The sequence below is a fragment of the Dasypus novemcinctus genome, chromosome 18 (assembly GCF_030445035.2).
Source record: "Dasypus novemcinctus isolate mDasNov1 chromosome 18, mDasNov1.1.hap2, whole genome shotgun sequence".
NCBI classification, from domain to species: domain Eukaryota; kingdom Metazoa; phylum Chordata; class Mammalia; order Cingulata; family Dasypodidae; genus Dasypus; species Dasypus novemcinctus.
In genome coordinates this window covers 14007725-14034347 of record NC_080690.1, presented here as the reverse complement: position 1 = coordinate 14034347, position 26623 = coordinate 14007725, and the positions used below count along the sequence as shown (strand labels likewise).

The following is a 26623-nucleotide window of genomic DNA, read 5'->3' as shown; positions in this document are numbered from 1 at the left end:
TTGTTCACTGCTATATCATTAATCCTTTAGGAAATGAATAAGGTGGTATAATCCTAAATATTCATTAGGAAAAAAGTTGTCATTCCAAAGATGAGGAGAATGATGAAAGGCAAGAGTAGAGACAACTGGTTTATTTGGTGACAAGGAGTAAAAAAGAATTCTTAATTCCTTTTCTCTCTTCTGGTGGCTGAACTGAACTGTGGTAATCAAATGGATTGTAACACAGAATTCCCTTATAGACCTTGACCTTCTGCAGAAATGCAAAGATGCCTGAGTTATGTGATGTGCAAATTATTTTCTAGACTGATGTGCCGACTGCTGTGCTTTCCATTGTGTCAGTAGTTGCTACATTCTCCTTCTTGTCTTCGGGTTTCATGGCAGGAAACAGAAGCACTTCCTATAGGAGATAAAAATGCATTCTGAAGCTAAATAGCACTCTGAAAATTCTCTCACAGCTATCCATCCATTCTTTTTACCTCTGATTATTGTTAGCAACCAACCCAATGATCTGTGTATCTCAGCTGAAAAGACAGATGTGGTCCTCTTTTATTTCAACTCAGCTCCTCTTAATGACAAAGAATGGAAAAAAACAAGTATGCAGCACTGCTAGGGCACTATGCCAAATGAAGGAATAAACTTTCCTTGTCTATAAAAATGGGATAACAAACTTCCACACCACATAGGGCTGCCCCAAGGTATATGAGATAATGCATGGAGAGAGTTTAGCAGTGTTCCCTGTATCCTTAAGAAATGCAAACAATTAGTATTCCTCCTGTCTCAGGCTGAAAAACACAAAACCCCTTAAGGTCAGATACTGTGGCCCTTGTCCTGTGGAGTCACACGCAGCATCTTTGATTGCTCTTCCTTTCAGGCCACCAGACGTCTCCACACGACTGGAGTTTACTAGGACAGTGTGTGCTGTGTGGCTGCTGTTATACCTTGATGTTATTGGAATCCGTGAGGAACATAGTGACACGGTCGATGCCCATGCCCCAGCCAGCCGTTGGGGGCAGCCCATATTCCAGGGCAGTACAGAAGTTCTCATCTATGAACATGGCCTCATCATCACCAGCGGCCTTGGCCTAGAAGAGGATAGAGAACCAAAGGTGACATTACTCCAGGCTACACTGTCTCTCAGCACCCACATGAACAAGTTAAAATGCTCAGAAGGATTATCTTCCCAGGGATGCTCCTGACACCTATGACTTGCTAGGACTTGGTTTCCCAGTAACTTCTGGATCAAGTCATTTCTTTCAAAGACCCAGAGGTCAGAACTGATGAAATCTATCTCAGAACATGTCCAAATTTCTCTGTGAAATAAGAAACACCTTCACTGCCTAGGGCACTGCAAACACTAGAGAGGCTCATTTTTAGAGATTCTAAGAATTCAAGAAGTCCTTCTCCACTTCCTGACCGTACCCATCTCACCCTGGCAGTGAGAGTGCAAGCTGCAGTTCCTGGGGGCTTCTATCATCATTACTATTTATCTGCCTTTCACCCCTAAGCCACTTAAAAAAAGCTAAGCAATACAAAGTTCTTGTACTGCAAAAGTAATTTTTAAGACAACTGTCACGCCCCCCACACAGGTAATCATGCCTAAGTTCCTTGAATGTACACTTTACAGCCAAAACCAAAGTCTACATCTTGAAATGTGACTTCCTCCAGTGAGGCCTATGGCTTTATCTTTCATTTTTTTTAAAGTCATCATGAAAAACAGACAATGACAGATCAGGGTTAAGGCTCATGTCACTGGTCAGTGGGCACACTAATGAAATTCCTGCCTCTTCTCACATTTTCCCTGCCTTACCTTGGCCTGTTCTTCAAAAAGTTTGCCGCTGCCGCACGGGGTCATTCAGCTCAGTGTAGGCATTGCAGATTTCCTTCTTCATGACAAACAGTTCAAAGCGCTCTGTCAGACCTTCTTTAGAGCGATGCCTGCAACAGGAGACCAAGGGGAGGCTGAGTATATAGGCCTACCGATATTCCAAGATCTGAAACAAACATAAAAATTCCTGAATCCTAACTTAGAAGTTATACTGGTTCTGACCGGAAGCCTGAACCTATCCTCACACCAAATCATTTGGTCTTATAGTGAGGGACAGAGGGGCAAGATTTCATTATCCTTAAAACAAGCACATGAGACAGCCTTAGACTGGGAGTCTGCAATGAACCACACCTCCTGGTATCCATACCCTGCTACAGTCCCCTTTCACAGGTTCTGAGCTGGCCATATGGCTTGCTTTGGCCGATGGGGCATCAGCATAGGTTTGTTAAGTGTCTGCACACTAGGGTTTGGTCTTCTGGAATGCTTTCTCTTGGAACCCAGCACCATGCTCTAAGGAAGTCCAGGTTATAATGAATCCCTGGAGGACAAAACACCATGTGGAAAGGCCATGGGGAGAAGAACCAAAGTGCCCCAGCAGAAATCACAGATGGAAAATGCCACTTGAATTACCCCAGTCAACCAGAATCTTAAGAATTAATAAACTTGCTGTTTCATGCCACTAAGCTTTGCAGTTGTTATGCAACAATAAGTAACAGAAATTTCATGCTTTTCTCTTACCACTTGGCCAAAGGGCTCATTATCTGCGGATGATCACAGATGAATGTAGGATTGATGCAAGTTACTTCCAGGAACTCCCCGACGAGCTTAATGAGAAAGTAAAGCAGAGCTAGAGATCCTTTCTGAAAGGCATTTTGACTGTCTCAGCCTAGATGCAGGAGTACTCAGCTCTCCCACAAATGGCTAGATTTTAAATGGCTGGGAAGGATCAACAAGGAAAACATACACAAACTGGGGAGCGGATTTGGCCCAACAGATAGGGTGTTCACCTACCACACAGGAGGTCCAAGGTTTAAACCCAGGGCCTCCTGACCCGTGTGATTAGCTGGCCCACGCAGGGGTGTCCCCTGCGTAGGGGAGTCCCACGCGCAAGGAGTGCACCCTGTAAGGAGAGCTGCCCAGTGCGAAAAGTGCAGCCTGCCCAAGAATGGCGCTGCACACATGGAGAGCTGATGCAGCAAGACAACGGAACAAAACAAGACACAGATTCTGGGTGCCACTGACAAGAATACAAGCGGACACAGAAGAACACACAGCAAATGGACACAGAGAGGAGACAACTTGAGGGGGGGGGTCAGCGGGGAAGGGGAGAGAAATAATAAAAAATAAATCTTAAAAACAAACATACACAAACTATGTGTCAGAGAGCTCAGACCAGCAGGAGTTCCTTTGCTGCTCTCTTTGTGGTTTTCCTGTGAAGCTGTAGCTAGTTTTTTCAGATGGGGCTCACCTTCATAGGGAGTAGGGGGCCTGTCACCATGGTATGAGGACATGTACTAAAAGGGTGTGGCCTCTCACCTTATCAAGCAGTCTGGCTGTGGTCCGAGGTGGAGGGCATTCAATAGCCTTTGCTACACAGATATCATCAAGAATTTTGCGAGTTTCTGCAATACAAGTGTGCAAGTTAGGGACAGAAGACATCACACCACCCAAGTTACAAGAGTATATAAAAAGGAAAGTGTGGAAAACTCTGGCCTTGACCCAATCTAATTTGGAGCTGAAGAGGAAGGAAGACCAGAAAAAAGGTGGTGTGTGTGTGTGTGTGCATGTGTGTGTGCGTTTGTGCATGCGCGTAGTACTTTACCTTCAGTTTCGAAGAGGTTAGTTTCTGCAGCTTCATCCCCAGGGCTTTCTCAAGTTCTTCGACCATGCTGATTCTCCGGAATGGTGGGGTGAAGTCGATCTCGTAGGCTTGGCCCTCTGGGCCATCTGGATGGTAGGTGACCTTGTAACTGCCCTTAATGTGCTTTACCATTCTGGGAGAGAAACCTTCCATTTAAAGAGGACCGAGAGGAAGCCCTCCTCTGAAAACAGCATGCTGCACCCCACCCTGACACGCTGAAAGCCAAAGGAGGAGGAGCGGTCACCTGAAATCATCTTCTCTGTGATTTCCATGAGATCGTGATAGTCTGCATAGGCCATGTAGAACTCACAGGTGGTAAACTCAGGATTGTGAGTCAAATCAATTCCTTCGTTCCGGAACTGGCGTCCAATTTCATATACCGGTCAATGCCCCCAACAACGAGCATCTAACAACAACATATGGTCAGGGCAGCTAATCTTTTCTTAAGTGACTCTGGAAAATCAGTCTACAAACACCCTAACTTGGTTCTCATAGCTCAGGAATGCTCTCAGGTCTTTCTACCCAAAATGCCTAGTACACTGTTCTCTCAGGCCCTTGTAGTGGAGAGTCATTATTTTTTGGCTGCCCAGGACCTCTGATTACTCTTCCTATGTCTGGGCATCCCCACTTTGTGAGTCTGACAGTCCTCAAGGATCATGCCTCTCTTGGGGTTAGGATGCAGATATGTACATGACCCAAGATCCACCAATCAAATGTATTTGTGAGAATTCAACATAGAAGTGAGGGAAGTGGATGTGGCTCAAGCAATTGGGCTCCTGTCTACCATATAGGAGGTCCAGGGTTTGACACCTAGTGCCTCCTGGTGAAGGTAAGCTGGCCCACATGGAGTGTTGTCCTGCACAGGAGTGCTGGCCCATGCGGAGAGCTGATGCAGCAAGATGATGCAATGAAGAGAGACAAAAGGGAGAGACAATAAGTGATGCAACAGACCTGGGAGCTGAGGTGGTGCAAGAGAATGATTGCCTCTCCCCCATTCTGGAAGGTCCCAGAATTGGTTCCTGGAACTGTGTAATGAGAATACAAGTGGACACAGAAGAACACACAGCAAATGGACACAGAGAGAAACAATGGAGGGAGGGAGGAGAAATAAATAAATAAAGCTTAAATACAAACAAAAAGCATAGAAGTGAGTGAAAGAAGACACAGGCAACACAAAAACTCATTCTGGTTAGGGGGTGAGATAAATCTAGCTTTTAGAGGTAGAAGCTACAGAGGGCTAGGTGGCAGTGACTTATGACCAATGCCAGGGTTATGAGCTATGGTAACTGTGCCTAGTGGGAAAAAATGCTGGGTACTCCATGGGAACAGACCAAAGATTCAGAATCATTCTTAGTTGTGTGCTCTCCAAGCCTGATCACCTAATCCTCCTCCTCTTGGATATTGTGAGCTTATTATATATATTTGAATACATTTTTCTTTTGCTTAAACGAGTTAAAATAGATTCTGTTACCTGCAACTAAGACTCCTGAATAAAAAGTCTTCAGCATTTGCTCTGGTGACTTGAAGATAAATTTTTACAGTGAACAGAGATACATACTTCCAACTTCCTGACATTAAATTTTCTTCTACAAAAGACTAAAATCAAGAGCCAATCCAAGGAAGACTATAAACTTAAAAGTATTAGGGGGAAAAGTAGGTAAGAGGATCTATCTACCTAAGAATGACAATCCTTTTGCCCTCTACCCAGCAATGCTCTTAACTGAAACTTTATGTCACCCACAAACCTGACAAATTAGAATTACTCTCTGGGTGTTCTAACCTCAATCTTCCCCTTATTTTTGACTGAACTGTCTAGCCAATGGTTTTCCAGCCTTCTGCTTCTCTAAGGGAAAGGACTTATTATTGACTACCTTATGGTAGAGTTCTGGAGCAATTCTCATATATAAGTTCATGTCTAGCTCGTTGTGGTAAGTGATGAAAGGCTTGGCCACAGCTCCCCCTGGGATTATGTTCATCATGGGAGTTTCAATCTAAAAAGACAGGGAGAGACATTTATCACTCAGACAACCAGAGGCCTTATGAACAGCTCATGCTTTACATGAAATTATAGCCTAAGCCTGTTATATCCCAAAGTAAAAGTTAAGTTCAATAGTAATGTGCAAGTGATTGATAAGAAAACATAGCTTGATTTGTTAGAACACACGGTCTCACTTTCCGCTAACAGCAAGCTCTATTACCATAGTACCATAAACTTTCACAAGCTGTAAATGAGAATCTAAACAGATGCAATCTTCAGTTTGGCACTATTAAAAATTTAACTGCTTATATCCTTTGACTTAGTTATTCCCCTCTAGAAATCCATCCTACAGAAACACTTGCACATGAGCACAAAGATGTTCACTGAAACATTACTTATTATAGAAAAAAATCAGAAAATAACCTAAACTATCAATAGGGGGAAACAAATAAATTATGCAGCATTAAAAAGAAGTATATAGAGTAAATGGTATAAAAGGGTACATATCAAACAACAGTCTGGGGAGAGAAGTTAGATGGGAATAATGAAAGGGGATTTTCAATTTTCATTTTATGTCTTTATTGTTTGAAATTGTTTTATAGTAATATAAATTCACCTTTCTCCTATGCAATTAAAGTTAAGTTTTAAGGGAAATGGACTTGGCTCAACTGATAGGGCATCTGCCTACCATATAGGAAGTCCAGGGTTTGATACCCAGGGCCTCCTGGCCCATGTGGTGAGCCGGCCCATGTGCAGTGCTGCCGCACGCAAGAAGTGCCATGCCATGCAGGGGTTTCCCCTGCGTAGGGATGCCCCACGTGCAAGGAGTACACCCCGCAAGGAGAGCCACCCCCGCGCAAAAAACGCAGCCCGCCCAGGAGTGGTGCTGCACACACGGAGAGCTGACATAACAAAAAGAGACATGACTCCTGATGCCACCTGACAAGAATGCAAGTGGCATGCATTCTTGTCTTCTATGTCTTCTAAGTGGACATAGAAGAACACAAAGCAAATGGACTCAGAGAGCAGACATTGGGGAGGGGGGGAATAAAAAAAAAATCTGAAAAAAAAAAAAAAGTTAGGTGTTAGGGAGAAGTTGTGGCCCAATGGTTGAGTGCTTGCTTCACATGTATCAGGGCCCAGGTTCAATCCCTGGCACCCTCCAAAAACAAACAACAAAAAAAACAAAGAACAAAGAAACAAAAAATGACATGGTAAGGCATAATTAACATGTGGATGCCCTACATCTTATTCATTATCTTGGAAGCAGATTCTGCTTCCCACTAAATAAACATGGCAAAAAAAAGACGCTGGCAAAACAGGGACGTCTGTATGAAGGCTACTGACTCAGGACAGACTTTGGAAAATGATAGGGAAGGACAGGTAGAGGGAAGCATGGTAAGGCAGCTTATCAAATGTCAAGTAAGAAATTCTCCCTCACCTCTAAGAATCCCAACTGATCAAAGAAACTTCTTATGTATGTGATGATTTTAGAACGGATAATAAACTTCTGCCTTACAAAGTCATTGAGGATCAAGTCCAAGTATCTCTGACGATATCTTGTTTCCTAAATCAAAAGCAGCCATTAGAAATCACTAATATGCCTGATTCAGGGATATGATAAAACAGAGGGAACGTATCTTTGGGCCTTGAGTGTTTACCTTGTCTTTGAGGCCAAAGTGAAGATGAGGTAACATATGCAAGCAGGGAGACAGAAGTGTCATTTCGTAGGGAATGATGCTCAGCTCACCCTTCTTGGTTTTCCCAGGATTCCCTTGAACTCCAATTATGTCTCCGCGACGCAGTTTATTATTGATTTGAATAAATTCTTCTTCTGATTTATAATTCCTAAGTAAAATGAAAACTGATTCAGGTTTCCTTTGAATTTTCACTGAACTATTAAAGCTAAGTTAATGTGAGCCCAAGAAGAATCTCAGATTTCATGGCAAATGTTAAAAGCCATTATCTTTTTTTTTTTTTGAGCGAGGAAGGAAGTTTATTAAGAAAAGGAGAGAAGGACGCTTAGGAGGCCCAGTGGCCGGGGGCTGCGGTTTAAAACCAAAAGCCATTATCTTTATTTTTCACTGATCTACAAGCAGAGCTTAGTCATTACTCATGACCAGTCTTTTTATCCTCTTCTCAACCTTTCCTGACCACATTCCACTTCTTGCTCTAACATTAAAATACTAATGGGGATAAAAGACCACATAAGCTTCTGCTACCAATGTGTTGCTCCAGGCCAGCCTTGAAAGGCCTGTAGCTAGGTATTTCTATATACCTGGAGTTGGCCATGACTTGTAACTTGACCCCCTCTCCTCGAAGGTCATAGAAGATGAGCTTTCCTCCAGAAGCTCTTTTGGCATGGATCCTACCTAGGAAAAGAAAGTAAAAATACTGACCAATAGAACTGAAAGATAGCATTTCATGATTTAAGTGTCAAAAATTCCCCTCTACATTTTTATGTCAGAGCAGAACAAAAGCCAATTTGATTTTAGCCTGAGCTCCAAACCCTGCCTTTTTCTTAACACCAGTGATTCCCATTCAAAACAGTTAAAGGTGTGCAGAAAGATTAGGCTTTCAAGATGTTCACTAGATTTCTAAAAGTTATACAGTTTTCATATCTTCCTAAATCCTCACATTAAAAAAACAAAGCACAAGTAGATAAGCAAAGCCAAAAACCCATGGACAACACAACAAAATTATGCAGGAAGTTATATCAAGAACCCCAAAATACAAGCGATGGGCAAACCACTAAGAGTCACAAGACATCAATAAAGGGAAAAAGCAACATGAAACAACAGGTAACCTGACAGATTTGAGAGCTGAAGAACCCCCAAACAGCCAGAGGTATTAATTGGGAAATGTGGCAGGTCAACTGGAGAATAGCTACTGAAAATGGGAGGGGTCTGCACATTCCCATACAGATGAGTACAATGGGCTGTCTTATGGTCTAAAGAGGCTAGAATAATGTAGCCCAAGAATGCTCTAGAACTAACAGGGTTCCCTTCCTGGACAAGGAAAACAAAGGCAAAGGAAAGAGAAGGTTCAATAAAGAGGGGAACTGAGCCAGGAAATCTCAGAAAGCAAGCTACTATATTTTTGAACACTTCACAAACGTAACAGAAGGAGCTTGCAGAAATTGGAAAAGCTATCCAAACAAAGCTTCCTTTTAAACACTTAAGAAATTATTTCATAATGAGCTAAAAGACATTAAGAAAATGACACAGGGAATGGATGTGGCTCAAGCAGTTGAGCACCTGCTTCCCACATGGTTCGGTTCCTGGTGCCTCATAAAAACAAAAAAACAACAAGCAAACAAATAAAAAAAAAACAAAAACAAAAACCAAAAAAAACACACCTCAGGGGAGCTGATGTGGCTCAGTGGTTGAGCACCAGTTTCTCAAATATGAGGTCCCAGGTTCAATCCCTGGCCCTGGCACCTCAATAAGAAAAAAACATACAAAACATTAAAGAACAAAAATCATAAATAGAAAACCTCAGAAATGTGGCGACAAAACATATGAAACAATTAGGAAACTAAGTTAAAAAAATTTTCAGAAACGAAAACTGACTGGAAGGGAATAAGAGTGAATAAATACAATGCCTTAAAGATTCAGAAAGTTAAAAGGATAGAATTTTAAAAATCTAAAAATGAAGATAAAAAGGATGCGAGAAAGTGACAAATATTGGAGAAACGCAAAGAAGATCCAATAAAAGGACAAATACCCCTCGCCCATGTGGAATCTAAGCCCCCTCTTGATCTACGGGTGGAGTGGCCATCACCATCCCAGGGTCCACAGAATGGAGGAATAAAAAATGGATTAAAGTGGACTTACTGATAATCTACTATAAAAATATTGTGACTAGTAATAGAAGAAATTGTAGCATTGAGGTGGAGAAAGTGGCCATAGTAGTTGCTGAGGGCAGGGAGAGGAAAGAAGAGATGTGATATTGGGGGCATTTTGGACTTTGAGTTGTCCTAAATGATATTGCAGGGTCAGATGCTGGACTTTATATATCCTACCAATAAAAGAACAAATACATAGTATGGTCTCACTTTTTAAAGAGGAAAAAAAAAAAAAAGAATACTGAAAAACTCTCTCTATACATACCAAGGCACTAGCAGGGGTTCTCTGAAAGGTATGACTGGGGTATTTAGACTTTTCTTTCTGTTCTTTTGAATATTCTAATTTTTTAATAACTAACAGGTATTTTTTTTGGGGGGGGGAAGAAGGTAGCAAGGAAAATAAGTGATTTTCTCTCTTTCAAAATTAGGGAAAAGAAGGCCCCACCTAAGAAAAATAATGTAAAAATAACAATATTCTAGAAATAGACTCAGTACAAAGTGCCATGCTGGGAGGTCTCCTTTGGAAATGCCTCTTTCTAATGTAGCATCACTTTGTCTGGATGGGATCCCATTTCCTCTACTTTCTGGGAGTGAGCAGAATCACACTGTTCCAGTAAAGTAGACTCAGACAGCAAGCTCCTGAGAGCAAGACCAACTTAGACTTTTCTTTGCACTATGGAAAAGGCCCACATGCTGCAGGAGCTCAGTCAACGGCCAGGGAGTCTTCCTACCTGCCACCCTTAAGGTGATGTCAGTCAAGTGGTCCCCAGGCTGCAGGTGACTGTACTCCTGAATGAAGTGAGTGAGTGAGATGTCCACATGGAACTTGTGTGGGTATGGATCTTCCCCATTGACCTTCAGTTGGTGAATGGCTTGACTGCGGATCTTGTAGTATTGCTGTATAACAAAATATAAAGAGCCATTGAGAAGCTAAAGCTGATCAGACCACTGGCCCATCTAGCAGAGTACTATGTTCTACCTCAGAGGAGTCCCAGTACACTGAGGTTTCTTTAAGTGCCTCCATTTTCTGAGAACTGAATACACAGTGAGAGCTGCATTTAACAGATGCAGGCTGGTCAGATACATACCTAGAATTGAAGTGCAGAAGAGTAAAAATTTAATTGGTATAGGTGGTGTTTATTACCACTTCTGTGAACCTCTTCTACATGATGAGTCACTTATCTTCTTTCCTACCTGTCAGTTTCCAGCTATAAATTAAGACATTCCCCCAAGTGGGTCATGGGGCCTAGCATGAAAAGGAACGTTCTAAAACAGGGGTCACCAAACTTAAGACATATGCAAACAAATGGGTATGGCTGTGTTCCAATAAAATTTTATTTACACAAACAAAATGGGGGGAAGCAGATGTGGCTCAACAGAGTGTCTGCCTACCATATAGGAGGTCCAAGGGTTCGATACCCCAGGCCTCCTGGCTTGTGTGGTGAGCTGGCCCACGTGCAGTGCTGCTGCGCGCAAGGAGTGCTGGCCCATGCAGGGATGCCCCTGTGTAAGGGTGCCCTCCGGGCAAGGAGTAGCCCCTGCGCAAGGAGAGCTGCTCCGCGTGAAACTGCAGCCCACCCAGGAATGGCGCCACACACACAGAGAGCTGACACAGCAAGATGACGCAACAAAAAGAGACACAAATCCCCAGTGCCACCTGATCAGAACACAAGCAGACAGAGAAGAACACACAGTGAATGGACATAGAAAGCAGACACGGGGGAGGGGGAGGAGGATAAATAGATAAATCTTTAAAAAACAAAAACAAAAACAAAATGGGGATGGTAGGCAGATTTGGCCTGTGGGCTATAGTTTGCTGATCCTTATTCTGCACCCAGGCCTTCCCTTATCCACTTGCTATTTATCTTTTACCTTCTTAACCACTGGTCCCATGGACTTTTCCACAGGCCTCATCAGAAGCCACCAGAAGCCACCAGAAGTGGCTGAACAGGGAGGCGGCTGTGGCTCAATCAGATGAGCTCCCGTCTACTATATGCGAGGCCCTTGGTTTGCATCCCGGGGCCTCCTTGTGAAAGTAGGCTTGTCTGCATGCTGCAGAGCACCGCCCGGCCCGCAGACACTGGGAAGAGTCGACTCAGCAAGGTGATGCAACAAAAAGGGAGACAAGCGAGAACACAGAGAAGGGCCCACAGCGAATGGACACAGAGAGCAGACCGCAAGCAAGCCACAAGGTGGGGAGGGGAAAATAAAACAGACACAGAACGTACAGCGAATGGACACAGAGCAGATAGCATACACAAAAAAGCTGCAAGTGGGGGGATTAAAAAAAAAAGAAGTGGCTGAACAGACTCACATTTGGGTCAAGGCTCTCCTCCTCGGCACCCACACCATTGTCAGTGGTGTGGTTGGTGGTAGCAGCAGCAGCCTGGCTTAGCTGTTTCTCACTGAGCTCCTTCTGCTTGGCCTCCTTCTCTGCTACCTTCTTCTCGGCTTTCAGGCGTCTCTTTAGCTCACTGTCAGGAAGATGAAAAAACATTCAATGTGATACTTGCCTGAAGAGTGCCCTACTATGTTCTGGCCCATAGTCACTATCGAAAATATGAATAGCCGAAGGATCTGCTCTTGTTCAGTTCTACACCCTGAGGGTTACATCTCACCTCTAGGCTCATAGTCATTAAACTGTGCAGGTGAAAGATACAAAGGAAAACACAGTTGGAGCAAAGATGCAAAAGATCTTTCCAATCTCTGCTTTTGAGTCCCAGGTTATTAGCATTACGTTCCACTAAAACCAAGATGCAAAGAAAATTCTACATATTAGTTTATATTTAGGTGAAAGAAAAAAAGGTTTCTAGAAAAATCACCAGAATAGGTTTTCTTGAGCTAATTAGACTGGGAACTCTTTGAGGACAAGGAATGAATTATAGTCATCTGGTATGCCCTAGAGAATATGAAGCTCCTAAAGCACCATATCAACATCTCCAGTTATGCCTGCCTCTCCTCTTCTTCCTCCTCTCCTTCCTGAGGAATGAGTCAGTCCAGGGGGGCAAGCTCAAGGAGACATTCCACTGGCAATCCCTCCAAGAATGGCTCCCAGTATTGCCCCATTCTGCCTATTGGACCTGATTTTAGCAATGAATTGGGTAAAGCAGTGTACTAACCTGTGAAGTAAAAGGGATAATACGCCATCTTTAGAGTCAAAATGCCTGGAACTAAATCCTGACACACCCATCCACCAATTACGTGACCCTGAGCAAATGACTTAACCTCTCTCAGTCTTGGTTTCCTCATCTGTAAAATGGAAATAACAGATCCCCTCCCCACAGCTCGTTTTGAGGATTGAGATAATGTAGGTAAAGGGGTGACTGCAGCCCTGACATTAGTAAGTACTCACATGTTAGCTTTCTAGGTATCCCTCACCATCTGAACCCAAGATAGGAACCATAGGGATTTGGATAAAATTCTGGTCATATTTCCCCACTATCCAAATCCTGATACTTGTTACCAGCAACTCCAAAACTAAATTGATTTGGATAACCTGGTATTGGTATCCCTTATGATCTGAATTAACTTTTTTTTTAAAGGAGGTACTAGAGATTGAACCTGGGATCTTGTACATGCAAAGCAGGTGCTCAACCACTGAGCTACATACCCACTCCACTGAACTTGCTTTGTTTTTTTTTTTTTTAATTTTTATTTCTCTCCCCACCCCCGCACCCCTCACTGTCTGCTCTCTGTATGTTCTTTTGCATCCCCTTGCATTCTCGTCAGTGGTACCAGTAATCTGTCTCTTTTTGTTGCATCATCTCGCTGCGTCAGCTCTCTCTGTGTGTGGTGCCACTCCTGAGTAGGCTGCACTTTTTTCACGCGGGGTGGCTCTCCTTGTGGGTTGCACTCCTTGCGCATGGGGCTCCCCTACTCAAGGAATACCCCTGCGTGGCATGGCACTCCTTGCACACATCAGCACTGCATGTGGGTCAGCTCACCATATGGGTCAGGAGGCCCTGGGTTTGAACCCTGGACCTCCTATATAACTGATAGAGTGGTAGGTGGACATTCTATCAGTTAAGCCAAATCCACTTCCCTGAACTTGCTTTGTGAATACAGAAAACAAATATCTGAAGAGAGGATAGCTTCATTATTCAAAGAGAATTAACTGATCATTCTGTCAGACTTGCCGATGATAATCAAATATTCTGAAATGGTGAACATGGCAAATGATCCTAAGTCACTCTCTTTGGCTTCAGGGCACAGCCTTCATTTTCAATATAAGTTTAGAATAACTCAATTAAAAAAAAACAACAACTGGGGGTTTGAATGATCATCTTTTAAGTAAGAAATACTGATTCTGACAGCTTCAAAGTAGGTAACTTTTTTTGGATACAAGTAGTCTTTAACATAAGCTAACCTTCCCAGAACGGTGTGCTAGGTTCTACTGTGCTATAATTCAGCCAGTGGACATCTAAGAGTATCTAGATCTTCTTAGGATTAAGATGATAAACCATTTTCCATTCAACTAGGTATTGCTCTTTAAATCAGACTGATACTAAGTATGGCCCAAAAAGGTACTAAGAATAACACTAATACCAGAAACCAAATTAAACTCAAGAGAGCAAATGATCCCAAGGAAGACAGGAAAGGGAAAATAACCTGCATTAGAAATTGTTCAGTTATACAAAGGTTTTGCTCTCAGCACTGTTCTAGAATAAGGAGTTTGAATTTAAGAGAAAACTAGAAAGAATTATTGGTTTGGCAGCAAGGCTCCTTGTTTCCTTAGGAAGTCCAAAGACTTAGCCAGGGATTAACAGATAAGGAACTAAGCAAGGAATGGTTTTTTGCTCCCACAGCAATAAAGAAGGTAACAGGTACCAACCTTCTTTTATCAGAAAGTGGCTTGTCCTTGTGAAGCACTGTGAAAGGAGCAAGTTGACCCAGTCGCAGCTCCCTCTGACCCCACTGTGCCCAGGAGGTTTGGCGCAGGGACCCCCTAACAAGCTTTATAGCCGCTTGCGTCAACATGGCAGAATACCCTGGAACTAACGTTTATCACCACCTAACAGGAAACACAGAGAGGTGGTGTCAGGCGGGCCGGGGACATACAGTAAACACACATCCAATCTTAGCACTCTTCTGCTCTTATTGGCGGTGGAGGTTGCACTACCTTTTAGAGTCCCATTCAATTCAAGATCCTCTTAACCGACAGAATTCTATACAACATTGTTAACTAACAATGTTGCTCTTGGTTCTGGCTGTGTAAAAGAAAAGGTACACATTTGGGGTCAAAAGTCAACAGTGAGTCAATATCTTATAAGTAGAAATGATCACTAATTACAACATTCTTTAAAATGAGAGCCTGGATGTTTCTGAAGCCCCTGTCTCCTGGGACAAAATACCTGACAGCAAAGATGGCAAAGGGGAGCATATAAAATGAGAGGAAAATGTCACTATCAGCTATTATACCAAAGTACCTCTAAGTCAAAGACAAGACTGGTTTGGAGTGCTAGGAATAGAGAGGAAAGGGTAATTTCAGAAAGGGTATAAGATTAGGTTTCATTTATACAGAACACTGGAAGGCAAAGAAACTTTAGGGATCATGTTCTTTACTGAATTAAAAAAAAACACATGAGGGCCTTTTAGGTAGGAATGAGCCATCCAGGCAGGCAACCCATCTGGTTTTTGGTGTTTTTTTTGGGGTATTGGGGCCAGGGATCGAATCCTAGACCTTGTATGTGGGAAGTTGACACTCAACCACTGAGCAACATTGGCTCCCAAATTGGTTTTATCGTTTGTTTACTTGTTGACTTTACCAAGAACTGAACTGGGACCTTCCATGTGGGAAGCAGGCACTCAACTGCTTGAGCTACATCTGTGCCCCTCATCTGCTTCCCACATACCCTCCCCCAGGTACTGGGGCTGGAGACTGAGCCCTAGACCTTGTAAGTGGGAAGCTGGTGCTCAACCATCGAGCCATATCAACTTCTCTGAGCTGGTTTTTTCAGTTCATTTTTGCTTGTTTGTTTTTAGGGAAGCATTAGGGATCGAATCCTAGACTTCCCTTGTGGGAAACAGGTACTCAACTGCTTGAGGCACAATGATTTATTTTTTATTTCTCTCCCCTTCCCTGCCCCACCCCCAGTTGTCTGCTCTCTGTGTCCATTCGCTGTGTGTTCGCATCTGTTTTTAAAATTGGGAAACTATCTGGCATAAAAGGGTGCTCACTAAAGGTTTCAGAGTAAGGAAGTTTCATGAACAATTAAGAAATGAAAAGTTAACCATAAAAAAACATTTTAGCCCATGCTCACTAGAGGAATATACAATATCAACACCTGATTCCACATAACACAAGACAGTGTGGTGCAGCCAATATCAAGAGCACAGGCTATGGAGTTAAGGACTTGATTTTAGATCTCAGCTCCAGTGCTGTGGATCAGTGCCAGATCAGGCTTAGGTAGGCACAATTCAGCAATCTATTTAATTACTTAGAGTTTCAGTTTTATTAATCCGAGGACGAACATTAACACTTCCCTTGCAAGGTTATATTGAGATTAAAAAGTTTGTATAGCCCTAGCATAGTGCCTCGTACATAAAAGCTGCTCAAAAAAGTGGTAGCTGTGCTAAGTATAAAGTGGGTAGAAAGGGATTGACTAGTTTCCTCAATTTACCTTTTACTCAATTTAGTTAATTAATTCATCTATTCAGTTTAGTACTCTCAACTGGAAACTTGTTTACAAGGAATCTGTGATTTACAATCCTTAAATTCAGTTACACATGTAATAGATCAAAGTTCAGGTCAGTCTTCCCGAAAGAAGTCCAAGACGAGACTCCAAACATTTATGGAGATCCATCACATCACTATCAGGAAGACCAACATATTAGGGTGCTATCAAACCATAAATTAGACATTTCCTTCCTCATTTTTCTAGAATGTTTGAAGCATACACCCAGAGACACGAAAGGAAATTTACACTTCTTATCCACTGAGTGCCTAGAACAAACGATTCCATCAGGGTTCAGGAAGAGTTGGGTCCTCTTGCCCTACGTCAGCCATTGTATGTAATGAATTAACTTCTCTCTCAGCCATTGTATGTAATGAATTAACTTCTCTCCTATGCCTCCCGAATGGTACTACTTCTGTACCATCCTTGGGAACATTAAGGAAACACCTACATCAATCGCTGTGTTTTGTGATTCAAGGGAGGAACCCCAGTTGAGAGGGAGTTTAGCGTTTACAGTATATAAAACAGGGCCTGATGTTTCAGGAAAGTTATCTTGATTTATGTTCACCCTCCAAGAACCTGAGGTGGTTAACAAAGATATGTTCAGCAGTGCAGCTTGGCGTACCTAAGTAAGACAATCCCTACTGTTAAGCGTTGACCACTGAATACTCACATGAGGTTGACGAGCTCATGTGAGTAGGTGTACGGACAGTTTTAGAACTGATCCCTTGTCTACAAAAAAGTTCATTAAAAAAAAAAAAAAGACCTTATTGGGGCCAAAGAAAATTTGTAGGTCTCTCTGAAAAGCAAGGGCATTTAAAATTTCTCCAACCTCCCTATTGGGACGTGGCTCATTCATTAAACAACGCATTTCCCTGAGGGAGAGGAATAAGTTTAGTGCTTCTCTGCTGTCACCTCCCAGTTCTCATCCTGGCTTTTCCTCCGCAGACTCTTAACCCAGCAGTACAACGCCAGGGGGACCCAGCCGGCACCAAAGCCGGATCGGACAGCGGCGGGCCGGGGGCATCCTGGGGTATGTAGTTTCCCTGGCGAGGCAACTACGTTCCAGCATATTCTTATCCCAAAGAGAGGGCAACAGAATCCCAGGCACAGTCACCTCGGCGGAAGCCTCGAGGCGCTTCCCGTCCCACACTCCGACCTCAGAGGCCTTAACGCTCGGCAGAGACACTTACTTCTTGCTCAGTTTCGGCTCGCCGCCGTCCACGCTCCCCTCAGGACCCTGCACCGCGGCCATCTTTCCCGAGGCCCCGACCTGAAAGAGAAGAGGGTCTCACGTCGACGTCCAGGTCGAGGCTCGGAGCCCCGCCTCTTCCGGGGAGTAGGGGGCGGAAGCTCCTCGCACGCTGCCGCTGCTACGGCGCAGGCGCGGTTTAGGGCCTGGCGCCAGTGGCGTCTTTTGTAGCAGAGCCGTCTGTCGTGCTCTTGAGAGCCCGACGGTCGTTTCCGGGGAGTAGCTATGGCGGAGGCGATGGATTTGGGCAAAGACCCCAACGGGCCCACCCATTCTTCGACTTTGTTCGTGCGGGAGGATGGCAGCTCCATTTCCTTCTACGTGCGGCCCAGCCCGGCGAAGCGCCGGCTCTCGACGCTCATCCTGCACGGCGGTGGCACCCTGTGCCGGGTGCAGGAGCCCGGGGCCGTGCTGCTGGCCCAGCCCGGGGAGGCGTTGGCAGAGGCCTCGGGCGACTTCATCTCCACGCAGTACATCCTGGACTGCGTGGAGCGCAACGAGAAGCTCGAGCTGGAGACCTATCGACTGGGCCCGGCCTCGGCGGCCGACCAGGCCTCAGAGACAAAGCCCGGGGCTCCAGCCGAGGGCGCTGCCGCGGAACCCGTGCTACCCACGGGGCGGATGGCCTTCACGCACGCTGACGACGTGGCTATCCTGACCTACGTGAAGGAAAATGCCCGCTCGCCCAACTCCGTCACCGGCAACGCCCTGTGGAAAGCGATGGAGAAAAGCTCGCTCACCCAGCACTCGTGGCAGGCCCTGAAGGACCGCTACCTCAAGCACCTGCGGGGCCAGGAGCAAAAGTACCTGTTGGCGGACGTCCCAGTGAGCCCTTCCTCCCAGAAGCTCAAGCGGAAGGCGGAGCAAGACCCCGAGGCTGCCGACAGCGGGGGTGAGGCCTGCTCCGGCGAGCCTTTGGCCTTTGCTGACTCCTGTGCTCCTAATGGGGTTGGCGTGGGGTGTCGCGTCTTCTGTCAGGCGTCCATTTTGGCATCTTTAGTAACATTGCTTACTCCCTCCCACCCCACCCCCACTTTCACATCCGGGTAAAATCGCACCCTTTTCTCTGTTTAAAAGTTTCATTATTTTTAAGTAACGAGAACATAACGCATAGTTCGAAATACACCAGTTACAAAAACAGTACATAGAAAATTCTCCCATCTTTTCTACCTACCACCTATTCATTTTCCTTCCCCAAAGACAACATGATAATTGGCTTTCTGTGTATCTTTTCTGAGAGATTTCAGACTAAAATACATATAAGCCGTTTTACAGGAGAGCATACCAGGCTAGCTTATTTTCATGCTTTGGCTAACTCAATGCGTATTCACATAACGAAGTTGTAAGGTCGTTTCCTGGTTTTGCTTGGAAGGCAGAGTGTTTTTAACCAGTTGAATTGAAGTCGGGATTCAGGTATGCTTGGGACACAGTGCTAAGCTGTTACGGTGTTTCAGTTTTACTGTAACTAGTTTTGACAGCTTAAATTGATCTTTTTTAAAAAAGCATGCTTCCGCCCACCCCCGCCTTTTCTTTGCCGATGTGGGTATTTAATGAAACAAAGAAGTCTGGGAAGGTAAGTTTAATTCTCTTAAGTATGCTTAGTAGGAATTTTGGTTTTGGTGAAAGTGGCATTTCACATTCACCTGGTATTTGAGTGCCAGACACTGTTGTCCTGCTGGGATATAACAATAAATAAAAGACAAGTTCCTGTGGTCATGGAGCTTAACGTGCTAGCTGAGTGGTGGTTAAGTGTTTTAGAGAGCAGTAATGGGTAATAATGCAGGATGAGGGCTGGGAAGGGGTTTGTTTTCTATAGGTTGATAAGAGATAAGGGTACCTTGAGAAGCTGATACTTGAGCAGAGACCAAAGGAAGTGAAAGAGCAAGTGAGCTAGGTATCTGAGGAAGAGTGTTGCTGACTGAGGGGACAGCGAGTGCAAAGGCCTGAGGTCCTGAGGTCGGAGTTTGGCTGTGTGTTCTTGGAGCAACAGAGCCCAGTGTTGCTGGTATGGAGGGAAAATTCTAGGAGATGCGGTTTGGGTATGTGTATGGGTAAAGTAATTTCTACGGGCCTCGATTTTAAGTCAGTGATACCGAGACTTCTGGCAAGCTGTTTGGAACTTGGAACAAAATTAAACTGGATTCATTCAACCATCAAAATAACGTTTAGATGATTAAATGAAATGTGAAAATTGAAATCTTAAAAAGAGTAAGAAAATACGGGTGAAAAATTTTATATGTAATCATAAAACCAAGAAGGCTAGAAACGTTTTATATTTTTGATTATGTAAAAATTAAAACATCTCATAGTTTGAAGGCAAACTGGAAAAATATTCCCAATACATTGCAAGAGTATTAGTTTCTTAATGTCCAAAGAGCTCTTAGAAATCAGTAAGAAAAAGAAAACTATAGAAAAATGGCCAGAAAAAAAGGAACGAGAATTTCCCAGAAAAGGGAATAAATAAATGGCCAATAAACAAATAGATAAATATTCTGCTATTAATTAAAGTAAATCAGAGCAAGGACATAGTATATTTTATCTATCAGACTGGCAAAAATTAAAATGGGTAATATCCAAAGTTAGTGAGGTATGAAAACAAGTATACTCCTATACTGTTAATAGAAGGAAACTGGTACAACTTCTTTGGGGGGCATTTTGACAATACCTAACAAATACATGTTCCTTTAGATGCAGCAATTTTACTTCTATGAATTTGTCCTACAGATATACTCAGTACAAAAAGTACATGGGAAAAGTTAGTCTCCCTGCTGCATATCCCTTTCCCTGTTTTCCAGAGGCAACTACTTTTGCCTTGTCTGTTTTGTATATTTTTTACTCATAGAAATGCTAGCACATTAGACGTAAGTTAGTTCTGCAGTTTGCTTTTTTTTTTTACTTTATCAAAGAGCCTTTATATTATCTTCTCTTCCCTTTTCCCTTCAGGAAGTACAAAAAGGAGGTACTAAAAAAAAAGGGGGGCATGTCATACATATATGGCAAATATGTTGACAAGGTTATCCATACAAATTAAGAAGCAGAAGATAATTGTCACAGAGCCTGTCACTTCTAAGTCCAAGTATTCTTTCATTTCTAATTTTTACTTTAAATACATAGGAGTAATTCATACTTGTTTTAGAGAATTGTTCTTTGTTTCTTGATTTTGGGAGTACTTTTTAAGTACCTTTTCAAATTTTCTATAATTAAGGAGAAAGGACTTTGCAATACATAGCTTGTAAATTTTTAAAAAAATATTTTTATTAGAAAGGTTGTGAACTTACAAAACAATCATGCATCTGTATGGAATTTCCATACAACACCCTTCCACCAACACACCACATTGTTGTGGAATATTTATTATTATGAGATAATATCACTAGACTATTACCGCTAGTGATGGTTCAAACCATACATTTAGTATATTTTTTCCATGCCCCCCTATTATTAACATTGTATATCTTCGGCACTGATACAAAAATATTAGAGTATTGCTGTTACCTATAGTCCATAGGTTACATTAAATGTATTTTTCCCATTGCACTTTGCTTTTTTTACACTTTTTAATTAAAAATTTTTAAAAAAATTCTTGCCATTTGCTCTTTTAACTTAATATAGCTTGAAGTTCTTGTGTGTGTGCACATAGCTCTGATTCATTATTTTCTCATCATTTGTATTCTATGTGAACTATAATTTTTTTATAGAAAATTTCAAATACATACAAAACTAGAAAGAATAGTATAATGAACTGCAGTGCATGCGTTCATCACCAAGCTTCACCTGATTAATTCATGGCCAATTTTTCTCATCTATACCTTCATCTACTACCTACCCCCACTTCTGGGAGTATGTTGAAGCAAATGCTAGTTATCATATTTTATATATTTCAGTAAATACCTCTAAAAGATAAGACTTCTTTCTCTTTTAATTATAGAAGTTGTGGGTTTACAGAAAAATCATATAAAATACAGGGTTCCCATATCAGACCCTGTTATTAGCATAGACATCTTTTTAATTATTGTTTTTAACATTTGTGTACAGTGAAGTTGACTTTTTTGGTGTCTAGTTATGTGTTTGGTTTTTTTTTTAAAGATTTATTTACCCCCCCCTCTTTTGTGCTAGCTTTCTGTTCTCTACATCCATTTGCTGTGTGCTCTGTGTCTGCTTGTCTCATCTTTAGGAGGCATTAGGAACTGAACCTGGGACCTCTCATGTGGGAAAGAGGCATTCAATCCCTTGAGCCACCTCATTTCTCTGCTTTGTTGTTTCTTACATTGTCTTTCCTCTTTGTGTCTCCTCATTGTGTCATCTTGTTGTGCCAGCTCACCTCGCCAGCCCATCGCACCAGCCTGCTGTCTTGCTTGTCTTTTTCAGGAGGCACTGGGAACCGAACCTGGGACCTCCTGTGTTGTAGGCGGGAGCCCAATTGCTTGAGCCACATCCACTTCCCTAGTTATATGAGGTTTTTTTTATTATTATTTTCATTTATTTCTCTCCCCTCCCCCCCCCAGTTGTCTGCTTTCTGTGTCCATTCGCTGTGTGTTCTTCTGTGACCGCTTCTGTCCTTATCAGTGGCACTGAGAATCTGTGTTTCTTTTTGTTGCACATCTTGTTGTGTCAGCTCTCTGTGTGTGTGGCACCATTCTTGGGCAGGCTGCACTTTCTTTCGCGCTGGGAGGCTCTCCTTAATGGGGCACACTCCTTGCACGTGGGGCTCCCCTGCGTGGCAGGGCACTCCTTGTGCGCATCAGCACTGAGAATGGGCCAGCTCCTCAAAGGTCTTGGAGGCCCAGGATTTGAACCGCGGACCTCCCATGTGGTAGGCGGATGCCCTATCCATTGGGCCAAGTCTGCTTCCCTTATATGAGTTTTAACACGTGTAGATTGGTGTAACCATTACAGAACAGTTCCATTACAAAAAACTTCATGCTGCCCTTGGTGGTCTATATTTGGTAAATGGAGAAGAGAGAAGAGTTAAATCCTCAGAGGCATAAAAGGATGTCCAGCAGGAGGCCCTCCTTTTTGTAGATGATACGTGGTTGATTAGGAGAGCTGCCTTCCCCAGCATCCGGTGCAGTTATAAAGGTTATAAAGGCTCAGCTTTCTCGCCCCAATTTGGCCAATGCTGAAGGGCTTTTCCTAGTTCCAGGGGTGTCTCATAGTTTTGACTGAGGCCTTATTGGGACTTTTTTTATTTTTTATCTATTTTTTTATTTCTATCCCCTTACCTTTCCCCCCCTTCCCCCCCCCCAGTTATTTGTTCTCTGTGTCTATTTGCTGCGTCATCTTTGTCTGCCTCTGTTGTCAGCAGCATGGGAATCTGTGTTTCTTTTTGTTGCGCCATCTTGTGTCAGCTCTCCGTGTGTGCGGTACCGTTCCTGGGCAGGCTGCACTTTCTTTCACGCTGGGCGGCTCTCCTTACGGGGCGCACTCCTTGCGCGTGGGGCTCCCCTATGCGGGGGACACCCCTGTGTGGCAGGACATTCCTTGAGCGCATCAGCACTGCGCATGGGCCAGCTGCACACGGGTCAAGGAGGCCCAGGGTTTGAACCGCGGACCTCCCATGTGGTAGATGGACATCCTAACCACTGGGCCAAGTCCGCCGCTCTTATTGGGACTTTGACAGCTTAGCTTCTCTTTGCCCACTCCTGCTTTCTTCCCTTCCCTTCCACAGGTATTTTCCCACAAGCACTAATAAACACCTTACATGTTAATTTCTCACAGAATCTGCTTCCCAGAGAACCCAACTTAGAACATGGTTTTATTAATTTACAAAATCTAAACACAGAGTGAAAACTGTGAAAGAGCATTTTTATTTTATATATTGGAGTTTAGGAACATGACCGTTTGGATAGTATAAGTTTTCAGAAATGAGAATAGAAATTTTTGAACATGCCAGTCTTGTGCTTTCCTTATCCTAAATTAAGAAAATACATCTTCTAATAGGGAAAAAAGTGCAGGCTCTCTTGGCCCAGAGCCCATAGAGCATGTACTATATCTTTGGTTTTATGCAAAAAAGGCTAATACCGGTGTGTGCTGTTCTTCTTTTTAATAGAACCACAGAATAAGAGAACTCCAGACTTGCCTGAAGAGGAATCTGAAAGAAAAGAGATCCAGGAGAATGAAGAGGCAGTCAAAAAGATGCTTATAGAAGCTACTCGGGAGTTTCAAGAGGTGGCGGTATGTTAATTAGCTTTACTTAATGATTTTTTTCCCTACCTCCATTCTCCTTTGAAACTGATCATCCCATCTACCCTTTTCGTATATCTGAGGCTTAGAAGGGTCAAAAAGAAGTTCAAGATAGAGGAGGAGGATGGTGAGTGGGACTGATATGGACTCTAAGCATGTAATTTTTGGTTTTTAGAAGGAAAACTTGAGGAAGGAAAGAAAGAAAAATTGAGAATAGAGACTTGTATTTAAACAGCATAAAGCCACCTCATTTTGAGTTTTGAGTACTTTGATCCTAGTATAAATTTTTTAAACTTAGAACTGAATTTATCTTTTGAAAGTTTTTTTTGGGGTTTTTTTTTTTTTTAAAGATTTATTTATTTAATTTCTCCCCCTCCCCTGGTTGTCTGTTCTTGGTGTCTATTTGCTGCGTCTTGTTTCTTTGTCCGCTTCTGTTGTCGTCAGCGGCACGGGAAGTGTGGGCGGCGCCATTCCTGGGCAGGCTGCTCTTTCTTTTCACGCTGGGCGGCTTTCCTCACGGGCGCACTCCTTGCGTGTGGGGCTCCCACACGCGGGAGACACCCTTGCGTGGCACGGCACTCCTTGCGCGCATCAGCACTGCGCATGGCCAGCTCCACACGGGTCAAGGAGGCCCGGGGTTTGAACCGCGGACCTCCCATATGGTAGACGGACGCCCTAACCACTGGGCCAAAGTCCGTTTCCCTTTTTTTTGGTTTTTTGTTCTCAGGAACATAAATAAGTTTTTGTAATCAGTAATTGAGTGAAGGAATGCACAGGAATTGGCAGAATTTAGGGATTTGTTGCCTTTAATCTGCCTTTTGTATATTATTTATTTGGTTAATTTTTCCATAAACTGTCAAATACTCTCAAAAGTCCTCAATATGTCCTACATAGGTCTCTTCTCATATACTGGGCTTTATAATTGCCTAAATGTACTGTACTTTGGAGGCTCTTATACCCACTCATACAGCTGTTTTTTGAATACTTACTATATTCAGGCATTGGTAGACACTGGGGGTGCTGTGATGAGCAAAACAGATACGATTCCTGCCTTCATGGAATTTACAGTCTGGGAGTAAAGTCAAACATTTAAAAAATAATCTTATGCATATGTGCACACGTGTGTACATATATATGTATATATATATACTTTCATATTCAGTGTAGCTTATCTGTTGGAATAACATAGCCATACAAACACATGCACATATGTACATACATAAATACATTCAACTCTGATAAATGTAAGAAGGAACGAGCATATTAGAGTAATTAAAGAAGGTTCAATGTGAGTGGAGTACAAAGGGCAAAGAGGGGGAGGGTTGGGTTGGGAAAGACCAGATCATACAAGTGTAAGACTTGGTAATTAGGCACTAGTATTATCCAATACTTTCTTCTAGGTGGATGAGAGCCCCGATTTTGAAATACATATAACAATGTGTGATGATGATCCACCCACGCCTGAGGAGGACTCAGAAACACAAACTGAAGAAGAAGGAAAAGCTTCTCCACCAGAGGTGGGAGCTGCCATTAAAATCATCCGGCAGTTAATGGAAAAGTTTAACTTGGATCTCTCAACAGTTACACAGGCCTTCCTGAAAAATAGTGGTGAGTTGGAGGCTACTTCCTCCTTTTTAGCATCTGGTCAGAGGGCTGATGGATATCCCATTTGGTCCCGACAAGATGACATAGATTTGCAGAAAGATGATCAGCATTCCCGAGATGCATTGGTCAAAAAATTTGGTGCTCAGAATGTAGCTAGGAGGATTGAGTTCAGAAAGAAGTAATTTTTTTTTTTCTCTTAAAGAAGTAATTGATAAGAGGATAAGAAAAGGAAAAGGTGTGGCAGTTGAGGCAGGAGAAAAGACTTTTTGAACTTTGACCTTTTGGGAGTTCTTACATTGGAACTGACACCTGTCTTTTGACCCATGTTGCCATTGCTCTTTGTCACAGATTTTGTAGACAAGCAGAGTTGTATATGAGGATAAAAATCAAAGAAATTGGAGATGTTTAAAGTTATCCTTGGCAAATGTCAGTAAGTTGTGAAAGGAAAACCTATATCAGTGAGAAGTTGGCCTACTTTGTAATAATCCTTTGCTGGAATGGAACCCCTATGCTGTATTGGTGACAGAACTAGTGATAGAATCGAAAGAGGGAAATTAGGAGGCATAGACTTCTTCTGACAGCATGAATCAGTGTCTTATCCCTAGCCAGAAGCTCCTCTAGATTGTGCTAGATTATGAATCAAGAATCTAGAAATACAGAAAGATTTAATTAAATTTAATTAATTTAATTGAACATGGGTTGTTCCAAACCCTTGTATCTCCCAGCACATTTCCCAGTGAGTTCTGATTTCTAGACTGCTTTGAAAAGCCCATAATCCGTTTTCTAACTTAACATTTGGGGACCCTGTTTCTTGGCTGTTCTTTTCTCTGAGCCCTTGTCAGTCAAATGTCTAGCATGTGTTTCTTTACCTGTTGCCCAATTTTGTATAAAACCCATACAAATCCCTAGAGAATCTCAAGAACAGTCTTCCTTTGTTAATAATGTTTTCTTATTTATGAGGATAGTTTTGTGCTAAGAACTGTGTGAAAGATTAAAAACGTAGTGAGTTGATTGTGTCTTTACTTTCATTATTGAAAATAAATATAACTTTGTATTTGAGTCTCCAAGTGTTTTCTTTGATTGTATACGCAAAACCCTTAAGGTATAAACACAATAAAGGAACTTTTTTTTTTTAAACTGTGCTACCATATATACAATTTAAATTTCCCAGTTTGACTACTTTCCTGTGACTTTACAATTCAGTGATTGTATTCACAATATTGTGCTACCATCACCACCATCCATTAACAAAACAGCTAACATACTTGGCTGTTGTTATTTAGAACTAATGCAGTGGTTCCATTTTAGACCTTAAAAACCAGTAGAAAAATGCTAGTTCATTTAGTTGGAGCAAGAGCTGGGTCAAGAACTGTGAAAAGTGGCAAAATAAGGTAAAAT

General features: G+C 42.7%; 2 protein-coding genes across 2 annotated transcripts; one reads left to right on the top strand and one right to left on the bottom strand.

Annotated features, from left to right (window-relative positions):
- Positions 1-116: 116 nt before the first annotated feature.
- Positions 117-17452, bottom strand: KARS1 (lysyl-tRNA synthetase 1). Its single transcript, XM_058279688.1, is given in 17 exon segments — positions 117-397; positions 939-1082; positions 1808-1828; positions 1830-1935; positions 2564-2649; positions 3362-3447; positions 3648-3674; positions 3677-3820; positions 3931-4065; positions 4068-4092; positions 5558-5677; positions 7106-7231; positions 7326-7512; positions 7943-8036; positions 10243-10408; positions 11826-11985; positions 17379-17452. Coding segments are annotated over 17 exon segments (1788 nt in total). The 5' UTR covers positions 17441-17452; the 3' UTR covers positions 117-298.
- A 4-nt stretch (positions 17453-17456) lies between these two features.
- TERF2IP (TERF2 interacting protein) lies at positions 17457-26284 on the top strand. Its single transcript, XM_004470918.4, has 3 exons — positions 17457-18329; positions 23487-23611; positions 25021-26284. The coding sequence occupies exons 1-3, from the start codon at positions 17663-17665 to the stop codon at positions 25405-25407; spliced, it is 1179 nt and encodes a 392-aa protein (XP_004470975.1). The 5' UTR covers positions 17457-17662; the 3' UTR covers positions 25408-26284.
- The last annotated feature ends 339 nt before the right edge of the window (positions 26285-26623 follow it).